Here is an 18,092-nt window from a genome sequence, read left to right as displayed (position 1 = left end):
CTGCTCTGATCAATATTTGTATATACAGTAATAGCCTATATAAGCCACTGATCAGATGACTATGTAATGTGAAATGCATTGCATGTGATGAACCTACAGAAAACTATCACCCAATTTTACAGTTCCCCCCAGCTATGCAAAGAGTTTTAGCAGCTTCACTGCTTTCACTCTCACTGTTCTTTTCAGTCATTTTCATTTTCAACTGCACAGCATGCAGTCTTCACACGAAAAAGGTTGTTGAATTTTTTTTTTTTTTTAAGCTGCTGTATATCACTTGTTCAAAATCAAATGACAGACAAAGCAACTGCCTGGCCCTGGGAGACACAGTTGAGTACTTACATAGCAGCTAAGGAGACAGATACACTCGCCAGGGGAGAGTGGAGAACAAAACAGAGCAAAAAGAAGAGTTTAATATTGGATTTCATTCACTAGGTTCACGTCTTCCTTTTTGGGGGGCCGGGTTCGTGCCAAGTAGGCTATTTCATCCAGAATCTGGCCCAAGTCCAAACTCTATTCTGTAGCCTATCACTATAAAACTCATCTTTGACCCCATTTTGACTTGTAAAACTCTGTATGCTGTAGGCCTAAAGTAGCCTAACCTCTGAATCAGAATTGTTTCATTCAAGTTTCACTCACTTTGGAATTATGAGGTAGCCTAGAATTGTTGATATTCAAATATTTTTCAAAGTGCTGTGAGAAATGCCAGAAAGGTAAGAGTTGCTTTAAAAGTTTAGCTATTAGGCTACACAGTAGTAAGTAAGTAGTGCCCTGAATTAAGTTTTCTTTTGTGTGTCCACAGGTCTGCAGGAGGTTATATGCAGGAATGCTTTGTAAAGCTGACTTTTCTTGTCCATTGTGGCATAACTGGTTACTCTGAACACCATCCTGACCCCAGGGATCAGGAAGTAGGCTTCATAGACATCCATGACTGAACACTGTTGGTGAGTTTCATTATTTATGGAGTTTTTTTTCTTTCAGCTAATGCTGTTTACATTTAGCCTATGTTTTGTTTTTGCCACAAACGACATTATTTAGTCTAAGATTATGACTGAATAAACTATGGTTCTATAACGTTATAACTTTAATATATCTATAAACGCTAATGTCGGATAATTATTTCTCCGCTTTGTTTTTCATACCACAATTTTTGTCAAGTCGGTGTTCGTTCATAGCATAGTCACAAACGTCCCACCACTTGTTACTACCAGGGTAAGACCATGGACTGTAAGACAAGGAAAATTCCAGGCAGCTTTCATTTCTACAGGGAAACGTGAACGCAGCACACAAAGCAATGAATTGAGGGTGAAGAAGGACGGTGAAAACAAAAATGGACATCGATGGAAAATAGCCTAGTAAGACTGAGAAATAATTATCTCGTGTTAAAGCATTGGTGCAGAATAAATGCGTTGGCAGTGTTACGACGAAAAAACGAATATTCAGTAAAAAAAGAGATTTCGTTTCGAGCACCGACTGCTAGCTAAGTTAGCCTCAGTAGCTTAGAAACGCTAGCGTTATTAACGTTAGCTGTCACATTAACGTAACGTTATGACCCGCTAAGTCTAGCCTTGTTGTTAACGTTAGCTAGCATTTTCTCATTTTAGTGGTGTTAAACGAGAGCATTTTGTGAACCGAGTGTAACGGTTGCAGCTGATACTACACACCCCCGTTACTCTGTGCTAGATGTGTCGCTCAGCTGTTGTTGTTATTGGTCTGAAATCAAACAGCAGCCATTATTGCGTCCCCCTGAACACAGATGCAGTTCTCATAAATGATGAGCAGCCATGCAACAGCTCATCTGCGCCAGGGGTGCCATTATTATAAGGGGTCTAGCATACAGTGTAGTGTGCCAATGAAGATAATATTACACATAGTTTTACCATGGTTGTAGTTTCGTGAACGGCCTCAGGTTGTCGCTGTTATGTGTTGATTTCATAAACTGTACATTAAAGGTTCATTTGCATTTAATTGAGTCAAAATGGTTTGAATCTTTATGATACACACGATATCTCTAACTTCCTATTAACTAGTAAGACTGAGGTTCCTTTGTTCTTCAAGTAAAGAAATATGAAGTTCAGGTTTGGTCACCTAAAATGTGAATTCCAGACATCTCCACAGTTATAAATGAGTCATAATGTCAATTGTGGATATTGTTATATTCCTCATAGGTGTTAGGGTATGCAGTAATTGTCTTTTAGAAGAACAAAGATATTAATATGGGTGTCTCTAAAGGTGAAAATGAATAAAATATATGATGACACCTGTTGTGCAGAGCTGTCATCTATGAAGGGAATTGTTTGAGGTCAGGTAGGCTATATAGTAGGTACTGAGGTCAATGCTGAGATAGGCAGACTGCAGGAACAGTAATTGAATTTGTTGACATCAGCACATCAGCTCGCTTAGACTTGTGTGAGTGGCAACACAGCCCTAGAACTGAAAAATGTTTTTTCCCCTTGTAGCCTAGAGGACTGTAGCTTTGCCACTGTGTCATTACAATACAGGTTGTGTCATGTCAGACGAAAGGGCTGTCTGACTTAGTTGAATGTGTCTTATTTTACTAGAGATAAGGGCACAAACACCACTAAATGTTTTTCTGTTTTAACGTTTTTCATCAGTTTTAACATTTTTCCCTCTAAATTGACAGACCGTCTATGTCAGACCTCTGACTGGCACCTCACAGAGAACCTGAGGGGAGAAAAGTGAAAGAGGCCAGAGTTCAGGACCATGGAGGCTCGGTTTGGTAATATTGTGTTCAGCTCCAAGTTTGACTCCGGAAACCTTGCGCGTGTGGAGAAGGTAGAGAAAGGCAGCTCCAGCCCTTCCTCTGATACAGCATCCAGTGGGAGTGCCCCCTCAGGAGGGTCTACCATTACCCCTGACTATGAGTTCAATGTGTGGACGCAGCCGGACTGCACTGGCACAGAACATGAGAATGGAAACAGGTAAGAAAACTTCAGCTTGTAGCAGTTGTTTTGTTACTTACATGAAAGGAGAGAAGGGATTGACGGTGATTCTTTACAGATAAATATCTGTGCTTGCTTCATTTTTTGTGTTTCAGATCATGGTTTTACTTCAGTGTGCGGGGTGCAGTACCTGGTAAGATACTGAAGATCAATGTGATGAACATGAATAACCAGAGGAAGCTGTATAGCCAGGGCATGGCTCCTCTTGTACGCACTTTACCTGGCAAGAACCGGTGGGAAAGGATCCGAGACAGACCCACATCTGAGGTATATACACACACACACACACACACAGTCAGTTATGAGATAGTGCTGACAGTCTGGTCTCCTGACAACTATAATAATAACATATCTCTTCTTCCTCTCTTCTGTCATTTTCCAGATTGTAGAGAACCAGTTCATTCTCTCGTTCACTCACCGGCTGTTGGAGGTGCGAGGGGCCACTACCTACTTCTCCTTCTGCTACCCGTTCTCTTACGCTGAGTGCCAGGAGATGCTTCAGCAGTTGGATGGGAGCCACCCCAATGCTGCTCAGCTCAGTCCAAGCAGGTACAACACATCCCTGTAACACATTCAATACATGTCACTTGACTCTGTTTTGAGCGTCAACATTCCCTCTGAAATCTCTGTTTTTGGCCTGCTCACTCTCTCAGCACACCGGGCAGTGTGTATTATCATCGGGAGTTGCTGTGCCACTCGCTGGATGGCAACAGGGTGGACCTGCTCACTGTGACAAACTGCAGCGGGATGCAGGAGGAGAGAGAACCGCGGCTGCCTAAGCTGTTTCCCGACAACAACACTCCAAGACCACATCGCTTTTCCAACAAAAGGGTACGCGTCAGTTGTGCATAAACACAATCAATATTCTCATTTATAATGTTACAACGCAGATGGTTTTTAATGACTACCCTTTAAGCCTGGTACACACATAAAGATTTTATAAATCTCAACCAATTTTCTATCTGTGAGAGACCCCACACATGAAGATAAAAAATCTTTGATTGAACAGTTTTGATCGTGTTGTGTGTGGTGTGCTCCGATATTCCAAATACAGCACACCACACACATAAAGATTTGTCTGATAACACACTAGAATCTCGTCCCCCACGCCAGAAATCTCGCGTGATCAAACGTGATCTGACGGTGGTAGCCATGGAGCTGTTAGCCACACTGGTTTGTTATGCTACGTGTTCTGCAGTCAGCTCGCTTCTTTATTGGTTACATTCAATTTCACGTCACATTCCGCGGATACGGTGACTCGGGATTGTCGGCTTCCCCCACACACAAGCCGACTTTTGATCCAAACGGTCCCGATTGTCAGGGCCGGCAATCATAAATATTGAACATGTTTAATATTTACAATTGTCAGCGTCGACCGTTTTACGAGCCGATTGTCAGGAGAATTTATCTCCACACACACCACACACCACAGGAGAATCTCATAAAATAATCTTAAGAGCCTGAGATAATCGGGCGATTTTTGTCAGTGGTCGCAAAATCAGACTATCTTAATAGATTATCTTAATATGTGTGTGGTAGGCATTAGGGAGATAAAACTGATCCCTGTTGTCGGTGTGTCTCGTGTGTTTGCAGGTGTTTTTCCTCAGCAGTCGGGTACACCCAGGGGAGACGCCCTCGTCCTTTGTGTTTAACGGTTTCCTAAACTTTATCCTAAGAAGAGACGACCCGCGCGCTCACGCACTTCGAAACATGTTCGTGTTCAAGCTCATTCCTATGCTCAATCCAGACGGGGTTGTCCGTGGACACTACAGGTAAGAATATCACACAGAACACAAATTTACTATAGTTTAAACAGATATTTGGGTATTACATGGTTTGTTTGTTTTTTTCTTTGTCAATGCATTATTAATACATTATATTTAAAAAGAAGATATGATTTAACTTGTAAATAGAATTCAAAAGAAATACAACTATGTTTAAATCAAAATGTTGAGTAGGTTAGAGGAGCCAGGTCAGTTGAAACTTGCTGACCCTTTCAGCAGATGCAGGCCATCAAGTATAAGATATCAAAGTTTACTGCCTCTTCTTTTGATCATCACGAATCTGGAAAGATGTGCACCTAAAAATAGCATCTGAGCCATCTGCTTTTTAGACAAACAGGCATGTAATTAGTATGCCAGAACTGGCCCTCGGTTATACAGAAGATTATTACAGTTTTTTAATCACCAGCAATCTGTCTCTGTTTTGCAGGACTGATTCCAGAGGAGTGAACTTGAACAGACAATACCTTAACCCCAGCCCTGAGCTGCACCCATCCATCTATGGAGCCAAAGCACTGTTGCTATACCACCACACACACAACCGTTTGCACAATACACAGTCCGGAAGTCACTTTACTAGCCCTGCGCGTACACAGATCACGCCCCTCAATGTCAAACCCACCAATCAGCGCCAAGCTCCTCTCCCCACCACCTGTGAAGACAGCGTGAACCAACAAACTGCAGAGAAGGATGCAAAACCTGAAGTTCCCATGGTGATGGAGGAAAATGTCTGGGTTACCACAGAGGTGGGGAAAGGAGACCAGAACAGTTCATCAAGCTCATCAGAGACTGTGGCCCCTGTTACCGTAGAGGTAAAGGTCCCAGAAGTGGAGGAACAGGAAACCATTCCACCCCAGGAGGGGGGCGTGGCATATTATGTGGACTTACATGGCCACGCCTCCAAACGTGGATGCTTCATGTATGGAAACAACCTTCCAGATGAGGGCCAACAGGTAAAAGACCGTCAGTGTGTTTCCACCTTTCAGATGATGTTTTGTGTTTGTGTCAAACGTTTTCTCAGCTTCACCCCACTCCCTCTCCTCTGTCTGCAGGTAGAGAACATGTTGTACCCAAGACTGATCGCTGTGAACTCTGCCCACTTTGATTTCCTCGGCTGTAACTTCTCAGAGAAAAACATGTATGCTCGAGACAAGAGAGATGGGCAATCTAAAGAAGGCAGTGGGCGGGTGGCCATTCACAAGGCCATAGGGCTGCTTCACAGGTCAGACCTCAATGAGGACACATCACTTCTTCTCTCTGTTCTCTCTTCTCTATCTGTCTGTCTGTCTGTCTGTCTGTCTGTCTGTCTGTCTGTCTGTCTGTCTGTCTGTCTGTCTATCTATCTATCTATCTATCTATTAATGCTTTCTAGTTCAATCAAAATACAGTTTACAGTTACGTAAGTCATGTTACTGTTTTTGCCTGCCCAACAGCTACACTTTGGAGTGCAATTACAACACAGGAAAATCCATGAATACCATTCCACCTGCCTGCCATGACAACGGACGGGCAACCCCCCCTCCACCTCCATCATTCCCTCCAAAATACACTCCAGAAATATTTGAACAGGTAGGAAAAGAGTCTGTTTGGTTTGTTTTACACTTATTTCACCCAATTAATGCATGAATTGATTTCACTCATCCAAAACTATTGACTTCCTGTCAGCAGCTGATATTTCCAATCCAGTGTTTGTTGCAGTGTTTTCAATCAAGTGTTGTTGTGTTGCAGTGCTGTTATAAATGTGTGTGAAATCTGACGACCACATAATCCATGTACAAACAGAATTTAAGTAAAAACAAAAAAAAGTCTGCTCTGAGGTAAACTCAGGTGATTGTGTGCATCAGGTGGGGCGTGCTGTGGCTGTCTCAGCCCTGGACATGGCCGAGTGTAACCCCTGGCCACGACTGGTTCTGTCAGAGCACAGCTGCCTGACAAACCTCCGAGCCTGGATCCTGAAGCACGTCCGCAACACCAAAGGCTTGAACGCACACATCCACTCTCACCCTCCACCAAGAATACACCACAATGGCAACAAGGCTTCACCGCCAAAGAATTTCAACAAGTGAGTACAAACAAAGAAAGCCAAACAACCTAAACACAAATGCACCATGGAGTGCTTTGAGTGTTCATGAAAACAACTGTTTGATTGTGCTTTGTGTTGTTTTTTTGTCTTCTTTTTTTTCCTCCCTGGCAGCTGTCTGTCTGGCTCAGCGTCGGAGAACACCCTCAGCCGTGTTCGCTGCAACAGCCACAGTAGCAGCAGCCAGACGCCCTCCCCAAAGATGCACAGCTCTCCCAGCTTCACTTTTGGCTGCCCCCCATCCCGAAGTCACACGCAGCACAACAGCACACACACAAGTGGGCGCGGAGGCAACAAGACGCTGGGGCCGGTCAGGGGTAAGCTGACCTCTCAACAATCTGTCCGTCTTGCTGGTCTGTCTTTTCTATCACCTCTTCTCTCTCTCAACATCACACATTCTGTCTCCTACTGGCTCTTTCTGGCTGCTGTACTCTGTTCACTGATGCTGACGAATGGTGGATGGCTGGTAGTGTGGTTCTTTAAACAAGTCAGATTTTTTTGTGTCAGCGTCTGTGATAGTCAGCTTCAGGCTAACTGTACCTGGGTCCCAGACTTTGGAGGATTTTTTGACTTTAGAGACATAAAGAAAGTGATTCTTGTCTTGGATGTCTCTGGTTTGTAATATGAGCTTCACCCCTGCATGACTCGAGCATGACCCCACCTGCTGCTGCTGCTGCTGCTGCTGCTGCTGCTGCTGCTGCTGCTGCTGCTGCTGCTGCTGCTGCTGCTGCTGCTGCTGTCTGTGCATGTTTTTTTCACCTCCAACTGTAGTCCTGCTCTGACTGACGATCACACAGCATGACTTTTGTGTTTGTGAGCCCTATTCCCAGGCACCAACACCAAACTGATTGTTTGGATGGAAAATTTGTCTCACACCATGTTTCCATCCACATGTTTTTATTTGCATTAAGCAATATCGAATTAAAAATGTCCTATGGAAACTGTAAAATAAATCATGAATATCCATAAAAAGGTAATACGGTCAATTTTCTCTTGATCGATACAAAGTTAATCAACAAATGGAAACAGTTCTTTGCCGGATAAATGTGAGTTGCGAATCTGCGATCATGTTTTATGTCTATTCCACTGATTCTGCATTTAGGGTCTTTTATTTCTGTATAACAGACCGTTGCTAAGTAAAACGGGCCGTTGCTAGGGACGCCGCTCTGATCAGCGGAGCAGGGCAGAAGCACTATCAAGGATTTTTACCTTGTGTTTCATTTTTACCAGCTTCAGACTAATTGTGATGTTAGAAAAATGACTTGTAGGTCGTTAGAGGGAGAGTGGAGGCTCTCTGCCTCCCTCACCGCTGCTGGAAACCAAACCTGCGATCAGAGCGGACAGAGCGGACGGGTCAGCGCGGTGTCACAACTGTGACCAGCTGTGTCTGTGCCACCGCGAGTCCGTGACACAAACGTGTCCCGTATCGTAATCTCTTATGACAGACAGGTCTACATAAATGCGCATATTGTAACATTTACATGATAATTCATCAATCTACTGATTGATTATCAAAAGCTCGTTGAAAACAACTACACACGAGTCGACCGAGAGGAGGGTGAGGAGCAAACAGCGGAGAAGTGACCGGACTAAGGACTTTGATCAACATTACGTCTCAAATTAATTAGTTAATTCATAAACTGTGTAATAAGTGGGATAATATATAGAGTTTGTCTGTTGTTATAGAGATATAAACCCAGACAGGATGTATGAAACCCTGTCATTTTGTCAAGAAACTGTCATTTCCATCCTGCGGTTTGCATGCTGTCATATGAGGAGACCTGTCAAATCGGACACAAATATGGCGGCGGTCCCTTCGACGTGACGTCACTGCAACCCATGAATTCCCAGCTGTTCAAAGATGCAGGTATACAGGCAGACAGACCAGCTTCATGTGAAGTGTCACCACCTCCCAGAACAGTTTGAAGCGCTGCCGTTCACAAACCACAGGTGACAGGTCCCTTCGGTGTCAAACAAGTATTTAACACATCTGCATCTGCATCAAAACGGTATTTACATGCCACTGTCTTCTGATGACAGGTGTATCGCATTATAAGCACCAGCCTATAGCCTATAACTTGTGCAATAGCCTATTTACCTCACACATGACGTCATTACGCACAGCATTTTATTTGATTTAAAGGTCTTAGATAGAAACACACTTCAACTGGCAAGTGGATGGAAACATGGTTTCAGTTATACAGATTGATTTTGACTTTATCCACCTTCTTCCGAACGTCAAAAACGTTCTGTGGAACTGAATGTTTACGTTTCCATGGTTTCAGTAAATGCATGGATCTTTTTTTTTTTCTTCATTGAAAATCCGTATAACGCATGGATCATCACGCCAGCTTCTAACAATTTCACACAAACGGATATCCAAGCCAGCGTTAATAGATCCATGCATTTACCTATGACAACTAGTGAAACCATGGAGACGTAAACATACAATTCCACCAGAAGAGCAAAAACGGCTTCCGTTTTTGACGTTTGGAAACTTGTGGATACCGTCAATCAGCTTCTAGGATGATCGTAACCAGAGACGTTCTTTGTCGTAACATCCAGTGTGCTTCAGTACATGGCTCCTGTGTGGAGCAGTTTCCACTGGTACCCACTTCATGTTTGCGCTGCACACAAATCCCCGCATGTCTCTGAGTTGGTGTGCGTATGTGTCTCCCTCTCTGTAGACCCTAAGCCTCAGGAGAAGAGACGTCCCCCCCACCACCGCTCCATCCTCCGGTCCCCCAGCAACAGCCACACACCCTCACGTCCCCCGCTCTCACCCCCTTCCTCCTCCTCCTCCTCGTCCTCCTCAGTGTGCGCTGCAGGCTCCTGTCCCCTCCCAGCCTCCGTCAGTATGACAGGTCTGTACTCCCTCCAGCCCCCCAGCCTCTCCACCTTGCTCCCCTCCCTGCAGGCTCTACCCCGCCCTGCGCTGCTCTCCAAACTGAGCCCCCTGCTCCTTCAGAGTTTACCACCGGCCACCAACTCTCCAACTGGGCCCACCCAGGACTGAATCTAACCTGACCTGTGAGGGGCACTGTGTTGGTGTGTGTGTTGGTGTGTGTGTTTGTGTGTGAGTGGACAGAGTGATTGTAGGCGCAAATCGCTGCCGGGTGTGTGTCTGTGAGTGCATGAGTGAAACTTCATTGGTGCTAGCTCTTCTAACTTTTCTTCAATTATTTGAGTTTTTCCTGCCACACACATCTGCATTATTACACGTACCTTCAGTAACGGCACCTTAGGAAAAATGAAACACTTGAGAGTGCAAATGTTCTTGAATTCTCACGTGCGACTGAGACGTGTTGAAAAATGTTTTTCTTTTCATATTCAACGTTTCAAATCAAGCATTCTGTAACACAACCCTCTGACATAGATTCTCTCTACTGAACAAACCAGACCAGTTAGTGCGTGAATGCATTAAGCAAAGACCAACAGTTGGCTTGGTTACGTAATCTCCATTGTGCCCATGAACTTGCTGAATAAACAGTAGATATTAGCAGTATGCATTGCTAATAGAAATATTATACTAATGGATTCTAAATCTAATAATAATGATAATCAATTTTTATGCCAAATCATGACATAAGATTATCTCAAGGCACTTTACAAAGTAAGGCCAAGACCTTACTATAATATTTATCAAAGTGAAGAATTTAGTCTAATCTGAAAAGTCAAAAGGATGTTTGCCTCCAAAACCCAAAACGGGAGCTCGTTCCACAGGTGAGGAGTCTGACAGTGAAGGCTCCTCCTCGCATGCTACGCAAAGTAGCGTATGCTGGGTAGGAGGGAACTATGAGCTCTTATGAGATATTATGGAGCCCAGACATTAAGGGCTATCTGTGTAAGGAGAGGGTTTTTGTATTCTGTTATATAGGGAGCACAGTGAAGATAACACATAAGCAATATGAGCTCTTTTTCTAGTTCCTGTCATGACTCACGCTGTAGTATTTTGGATCAAGTTGGGGCTTTTCACAAATTGGGGCACCCTGACAATACAGAGTTAAAGCTGTCCAGTCTGGGGGTAACACTCATTGATTTGTTTTGTGGCGTCCTGTTAAAACAGGGCGTTTCTGATTTTCGCAATGATGCCCAGTAGGAAGAAGACAGTCTTAAACATAAATGAATCATGGCTCATGGTTCCTTGTAGTATAACTAGAGGCCTGGATACTGTCTTCTAAAGTAACAATTACATGATTACACTGAGTAAGTCACTTTCACAGTCTGTATACAACTAATAAACTAAGAATTACCATATTACTGTGCTGATATTTGGGAAATACTGTTACTCTATTTATAATCAGCATCAATATGATTTACCTTTGCCATGTTGCACTTTAATTTTGTAATTATTTATTTATTTAATTTAATTTTTTAGAGATGGGGTTTGCAAAATTAGACTGAACATTGTGTGGCTTCTCATTCTATGAACTATTTAACAGCCCTTTCTGATCTTTTGTTCCTTTTCCCACTATATTTGTATGTCTCTCTGTAATTGTCTTATGCAAAGCAGTGCAAGTCGCAGGCTGATCACACTGTCTCAATATAGTCATGTATGGTGTTAGCTCTGAGTAGGACTTGTAGTTTTGTAGTCTACATTTAAATTCCACATTCAAAAGCTCTGTTTTATTTTTGTGTGTAAGTCTGTGATATTTATGAAACCTGCATCATTCCAGTGTCAGTCCCGTCTTGGTGCTGACGTTGTGATATTCACAGAGTAGCCTACTGCCAGAAACCTCACATGGACCATCGCTAGCTTAAATCCTCCTGGATGATGGAGTTGTGAAAAAAAAAGATTGTGTCATGCAGCTGCCAACAAGCAATATCATATAAAACTATTAGTTTTTCCAGCTGTGTGACAAAGTCAAAAGTTGGCAAGGGTTAATAATTTTCTATTAAGATTCCAATATTGCTTTGGGTGTATATAAACTATAGAAGTTTTTTAATTAGATTGTGTTTCGTCAAGCTGCTGATGAAAGCATTGACCATTACCTATTTACGCACGTTAGTGTGTTTTGTTGTGTGAATTGAATTTGACAGGTGTGTAGTCGATGGTCAAAGTTAATATATTTTGTGGTTGGCAGAGGCGAGAGATGATCTCTTGGTCAGTATGTATAAGCCTCATAGATCAATTGTGGAATCATAGTGATTTGTCTGTGATTCCGTTTTTTGTGCCGTCATCCACTGTACTTGGATGATGGTTTGTGTTTGAAGACCAGCAGTTTTAGAAGCAAATAAGATGCAGAGGTGACACGTCTGTGACCTGGAGAGGTTTTTATTAGCAGCCGATAAACCAGACCTTTGATCGATCGGATCAAAAAAATAGCTTTCTGAATATCTGGCCTTGCCGTAGCTGTCGTCTGTTCCAGTGCTGTGTGACATTGTAGTTATGGTGTGCCTTGCTCTGTTGTAAACAGTAGATCTAGGAGGCTGAAGAACCTGACAGAAAACCTGGATTATGTTGTAATCTGACAGGTCATCCGTCTTGCCTTTACTTCTGCTTTGTCGTGCAAGATGTGACGACAAAGGAAAAATTTGAGGAATTTATTTATAATGCAGTGGCTTTTTTGAGTATACAGGCCTGAGACACTGTACCATTAAACAAAAACTACTGTATATCACAGACAGTGTTTGGACATCGAGTTAGAGGGGCATATTTAAGATTTTTGTCAACCTTTTCACAAATGAAAAAATCTTATCTTCTTATTAATCTATAATTAATCTATAACCTTATTAAAGCAGATCAAACAAAGTTGGATGTCAGTGACTCTCTGCAGCACCGTCTTCTCCTTAATAATTGATATAGCAGTGAAAACTGTCAACCCACTAAAAATTTGATTGTCATTTTGTGCTACTGAGACAAAACAGTTTTACTGAATGCTCATTTGATAGCACTACGATGCTGATTTTCATGTAGCCTGTACCCACTTCATCCAGCATGGTGGGGAACAAGTGTATTATGAGCTTTCATTCCAGACCAGTGCCCTGAAAAATGTCGAGAGCATCTGCTTTCTCACTGTGAACTTCAATGTCCTGTTGTTTCAAACCTGAAGCATCAATATCTTCATCCAGAATAATTAAAAAAGAAAGAAAGAAAAAAGCCCAAGGTGGAAACACTGTATGCATAGTCACATTCCCATGAGGTCGCTCTGCTTTAACCTCCTTATGAGAATGTTTCCTTCAATGTGGTGCTAACCTTCTATACCAGACTACGGTTAAGTGTTTGTCTGTGTAACTCTTTAAAGAATGTCACCTTCTTCTTAAATGTGCTGCTGTCCTTTAACGCCTCTCTGTTTTAACCTCTGGAATAAAAACGATCCTTTTGTGAAGCAACTTGTGTGTGCGAGTCCTCTGCTCTCTATTCACTCTGTTGCATGTGATCTCTATTTATCTGCATCAATGTAGAGTTCAATGACGAATAGGTCAAGGTGCTTTGAAGACAATGATTCATTCCAACATGTTAAACTCTGTCAAAACATGTCTCACTTGACCACTGACACATCGTGTTTTACATTTGAATGTTTTACGTATATACTTAAATTTTCCTTTTTCCTTTGATCGTGTGCTGGAGTAGTATTGCCTATAGCCCACCCTGCTTTTCTCCCCTCCTTTCCCTGTTTCTTTTCTTTTTTTCTTTTTTGTATTCATGTCCCTTCATCTGGTTAACAGGCCTCAGCTGTCCAGACTTTCAGGCCAGTGGAACCGGTGCAGAGGGTTGGTCCAGAGTGCCTTTCCCCATGCGTCCTGGGCGTGTGGGGAGAGGATGCAGAACTCACCACCCCACAGAGGCCCGTACAGAGGTTAGCTGCTCCGACTGTTGCTTCACTCACAGATCAACCTCTCCTCATTTCACATATTAATAATTTTTCTACAATATAGCTTCAATACAAGATATGTGTTGTTTACAAAGTATTTCTATGGTGTCTCCATCAGTCACAGACTGCTAAAGACTCAGGGCCTGAACACATCCTGTCCTCCATCAAATTTAGCAAGTGAGTCAAATCGTGTCTCTACTGAATAAGAGAATGATAACAACACTGAGACATTGTATATTTTGGGCCACAACGCCACTGTAATTTTTCCATGATTGGTGAAAAATATTAACCTCTTCATTTCCCGCCCAGGTGTGAGCTACAACCTCATGTGAGCCGCATCCCCATCCGGAGGTTGGGCTCAATAGACACCTCTAAAACAACCCTCGCTAGCAATAATCCAGAGGAGTCAGCCACCATGAAGGTGTGGAAGCTGCTCAGACCAGGCCTCCATCGACATCTGTCACTAACAGGTATCGTATGTACACACACACACACACACATGCGTAAGGGTTAATGTGGTATCAGCTCTGTTTGGCTTAAAGGGAGTCACATGACTAATAATTGGATCAGTTATGATGGGGCCAGTGACAGACAGGTCATCTAAAGACACTTGCATGGATGAACCCAAAAAGAACAATGTCACTCTGCAGTGTGTGAGTGTTAGTGACTCTGCACCTTTTGATTTAAAGGGATAGTTCAATTACCATAATCCCTATAGTTTTAGAAGTAGGTTTGTTACTTTAAAGCAGAAGTAAGCGATCCGGTCGTTTTGGCTAACTTCTTGTCAGCAGATGGAGTTAGCAGTCCCCACCCTTGTCCCTACGTCACCACATTCACGCGCATCCCTTGGCTGCACACACAGAGCGGACTGCCCCTTTATGCCATTCTCTCTCCTCATTGGATAAAGCTTATAGGATACAAGGAAAGTTTTCTCCTCGGCTTACAGCAGAGCAGAGTGACTGACAGACCCGTGTTTCAGACCAAACACTCTATATAAGTGATTGCTGTCGGAAGATATAACAATTTAAGACTTATATTAACACAAACATTCCGCTTACTTCTGCTTTAATCCATCAACTCCAAAACACTCTCGTTGACATGTTGTGACCTGCACATTCACCATGCAATGAGATAATAACGGAACATTACGAGATTGCCTCGAAAAAACAACTCAGTCTCCCGTAACGTTCCGTTATTACTGTATCTCATAGCGTGGTGAATGTGCAGGTCACAACTTGTCCACCAGAGCGTTTTGGAGTTGTTGGATTGTGTATTTGATGAGTCTGACGAGGGAAACCAAGAAATCCATAGTGTAGCTCTGAGCAGCTCGCAGCTCTGCTCCGCCGTTTTAGAAATAGCTTGCACCGACAATTAAAGGTAATGAACCTACTCCTTAAACTAGAGATATGGCCAATTTGCCAAAATGTTGAACGATCCCTTTAATGTTGCTGTTTTATGTCACTGTGCAGGTGTATCGGGGAAAGATGGTGCCATACACCTGGCCTCCAGGGCATTAATGAAGAAGAACGCAGACAGGAGTTTACACTACAAAGGAAATGTTATCATAGAAACGGAACCAGAGGTGGATGAAACACTGCAACAGGTGAAACCAGACGTGCACGCTTTGTGTTAAATAGAATAAAGATTACAGTAAGACTCAATGAATGACCTCTCACCACGTGTTGCAATGTTGTCTTGGAAGGTTGAGGAAACTCCAGCGATACCTCTGCCTGAGCCCGTCAACCTGTGCGAGACAGTGACCCTGTGTGGAGAAGCTTAGGAACTGCACGGAAGAGGAGGCAGATGTGTTTTAAAGTGAGCCTATAACCATGTTGTGAGCACAACAGCTGGGCATTGAACAGAGGAGGGCATTGTCATCCCAGGAGGATTAATTTGGGCATCTTAACGTGCAATATAACATTTTTATCATCGTTTGTTCAGGTTTCTGAGCATGCATTATGTATTCAACCATGCTGTTCAACATGGCTACACCTGCCCAGTACAAACACTGAGTAGCTTTACTAGAGCAGCTGAGGGTTAAGTGCCTTGCTTGTTGACACCACAGCAGTGGTTGATAGAGGGGAGAGGCACAACATTTTGCCCCTCCCAGTTTTCCAACTGATCAAAATCCAATGACTTGAAATATCTTCGAACATTTCAGCTACTATCACTGTACCTCAAATGTGTGTTTTTGGAATTTTAGTTTTATTTCCTGCTGTTCGCTCCCACAATAATGCAGCAGATGCGCTCAGACCAATACTGTTATGCACTAGTAGATGTACACTCTTGTTTTCACAGTCAACCACTTGTACTATTACTGCAAAGGCTGACTTAAATCAGACTGACACGCACGACAGCACCTTTTCAACTTCCTGTATTTCCTTTGTGGGTTTAGAAACAATTGTGTAGAAAGTGTGTATTTAATATCATTATACCAGATATTTTGTCCTTCTATTTTGTGTAGAATGCCCATAAATGGTAGTCACCTCCTGTTGGACCTTTTCATGGTTTGTTTCTACCACACTGGTCAACAGAAAAGATACAGAAAGGTCAAATTGTAAAATTATACTTAACCAAGTTAAGTAAAAATGTGACATAATCATTAGTGTTGTGTAGTTAAGTTCACAGGCCTTGTCTAGCACAGGATTTTGTGTAAATACACCAAAACGCTCAATATTTAACCCAGTGACATGAAGCCTGGTAATAACAGCATTATGCACAAATGTAGAACTACAGAAAATCCAGCTGTAGCCAGCTAGAGAATTGTAACTTGGAACATTTGATTTACAAGCGTGAATGTCAAAGTTACACAGGTCCACAGTTCACCTAACTGTAAATCTTACCTCAAACTTAACTGGAGAAGGGTGAACCCTTATTCAAATATTTAGTTATTTATATTTAATGCAGACAAAGTTTGAGATTATATTACAGGGACTCTGAATATTAAAGTACATTTAACAGATGCTTTGATTAAGCTTAATAAATCATGAAAAGGTACAAAGGTGTGTTGATCTTTTATGGGCAATATATATTTGTACTGAATATACTTTTTCTGTCACATTCCTACAGAGCTTTCTGCTCCACAGCATACCAGTATGGGAACAAATATATGTGATACATATATATATATATATAAATAAAGCAAGCTATGTTGGAACTTTAAAACTAAGTATAATATATCAACTTGAAATAAACTTTGTGTACTGTAAATTTCGCACAAATGTCTGACAGTGTACGACGTATTTAATGTTTATGTAGAAAAACTTTCTGATTTTACTGAAGAAAAAAAAGCAATGATACTTCATATCTTTTTATTAGAAAAAAAAATCACTATTGTGCAATCATAACATAGAAATTCATCTCTTGGAAAGAGGATGGGAAGATGGGGAATGTTGTTTCCAAGGTGGTCGCTTCCACTCCCATGGCACCTGTGGGGAGAGAAAGACATTGTGTACCGTGATAAACGTTCTATGTTGGACAGAAGTCCTGCTTGTTGTTCAATGTGCTACATCTATTAAACAAGCTTTTAAGTGAACATAAGTATGGTTCCTCTGCATTTTTTACCAATGTTAATGATAAAGTATCAGTATCAACCATGTCTTAAATGGTGTGAGTACATCATGCTTTTCACAATGGTGGAAACTGTGGAACAAACTCAGTGGAGTAGTGTTGTTAAAAATGTGTTAGAGGACACAGTGGAACAGGATGGACAGTGGCACGCAATAAAAAGCAGGGTATGGAGGATGGGAAGCGTAGATTGCACGTACCTTTCCAGTCATGTTGGGAAATTCTACTCCAGCTTCTTGGGGTTATTGACAGCAACGTAGTGATATAACACAACCAGTAGGAACAATGACACGCCAAGCATGTTGGCAAATATGGCCAGCTGCACGTCTGTCACCATGCTGCCAAGGATAAACACACACAATAGAGCATCTTAAGGAAAATATGTTTGGCAATCGGATGATGGCGCTATCTGTAGATATTTAATAAGTCAATTTACTAGGTTTACTAGGTTTCGTTATGTCTTAGCTTTGTTGATTTATGGTTCATGTAACAGTTTTATTTTCACATGAAATTCATTCTAGTGTGAAACCACTAAATTGCATTTTTTTTCCCTCAAAAATATGATCAACTATTGATCACAATAATAATGGGAGTGATGTTCACCCTGATTAGCTCAGATCCCTGTAAATCACTTTTAATTCACACAAAAATGGTAACGTTACGAATTGAAAATGATATCGTTATATTGGCAATATGCCAACCAATGTATTCATTTTTTTTACATGCTGATTTGAAATAAAGATTTTCAGTTAAGCATCTTAAATCTCTGGCACACACCTGTATATTTGATATCATATTTCTTACAGTGACAATATAACAGTCAGTTTTGTGAGTGGACTACGAATCTGTGCAACGTCAACCTGGCTAGCTAGCAAGCTAGCAGTAGAAG

At 42.1% G+C, this 18,092-nt stretch overlaps 2 protein-coding genes across 7 annotated transcripts; one reads left to right on the top strand and one right to left on the bottom strand.

The window, feature by feature from the left end:
• The first annotated feature begins 839 nt into the window (after positions 1–839).
• agbl5 (AGBL carboxypeptidase 5) lies at positions 840–16,742 on the top strand. 6 transcript variants are annotated; one of them, XM_085771537.1, is made up of 18 exons: positions 1,238–1,352; positions 2,642–2,939; positions 3,056–3,227; positions 3,343–3,509; positions 3,614–3,791; positions 4,554–4,732; positions 5,172–5,694; positions 5,794–5,963; positions 6,175–6,310; positions 6,586–6,803; positions 6,936–7,138; positions 9,509–9,685; positions 13,491–13,621; positions 13,755–13,813; positions 13,946–14,106; positions 15,106–15,239; positions 15,339–15,451; positions 16,706–16,742. In XM_085771537.1, exons 2-17 carry the CDS (start codon positions 2,722–2,724, stop codon positions 15,414–15,416), a joined length of 2,904 nt encoding a protein of 967 aa, XP_085627663.1. In that variant the 5' UTR covers positions 1,238–1,352; positions 2,642–2,721; the 3' UTR covers positions 15,417–15,451; positions 16,706–16,742. The 6 variants fall into 6 exon arrangements, with proteins under 6 accessions (XP_085627665.1, XP_085627664.1, XP_085627663.1 ...); XM_085771539.1 differs by lacking the exons at positions 1,238–1,352; positions 16,706–16,742 and adding an exon at positions 840–905 and having other exon boundaries at positions 15,339–15,549; XM_085771538.1 differs by lacking the exons at positions 1,238–1,352; positions 16,706–16,742 and adding an exon at positions 840–941 and having other exon boundaries at positions 15,339–15,549.
• Positions 16,743–16,932: 190 nt separating this feature from the next.
• Positions 16,933–17,540, bottom strand: ost4 (oligosaccharyltransferase complex subunit 4 (non-catalytic)). The gene is made up of 2 exons (XM_085771545.1): positions 17,404–17,540; positions 16,933–17,064 (listed from the first exon to the last, which is right to left on the bottom strand). Exon 1 carries the CDS (start codon positions 17,538–17,540, stop codon positions 17,427–17,429), a length of 114 nt encoding a protein of 37 aa, XP_085627671.1. The 3' UTR covers positions 16,933–17,064; positions 17,404–17,426.
• Positions 17,541–18,092: the final 552 nt, after the last annotated feature.

The sequence above is a fragment of the Trachurus japonicus genome, chromosome 24 (assembly GCF_045865225.1).
Source record: "Trachurus japonicus isolate A0001 chromosome 24, Traja_1.0".
Classification (NCBI taxonomy): Eukaryota; Metazoa; Chordata; class Actinopteri; order Carangiformes; family Carangidae; genus Trachurus; species Trachurus japonicus.
The sequence above is the reverse complement of the archived record's forward strand: the minus strand, read 5'-3'. Positions and strand labels throughout refer to the sequence as shown.

Excerpts from the sequence above, each read along its gene's own strand:
- agbl5 (XM_085771537.1), top strand. The coding sequence starts at position 2,722 with ATGGAGGCTCGGTTTGGTAATATTGTGTTCAGCTCCAAGTTTGACTCC. Across the intron at positions 3,228-3,342 it reads GAGACAGACCCACATCTGAG|ATTGTAGAGAACCAGTTCAT; the intron begins GTATATACACAC and ends GTCATTTTCCAG. Across the intron at positions 5,964-6,174 it reads GCCATAGGGCTGCTTCACAG|CTACACTTTGGAGTGCAATT; the intron begins GTCAGACCTCAA and ends CCTGCCCAACAG.
- ost4 (XM_085771545.1), bottom strand. The coding sequence starts at position 17,540 with ATGGTGACAGACGTGCAGCTGGCCATATTTGCCAACATGCTTGGCGTG.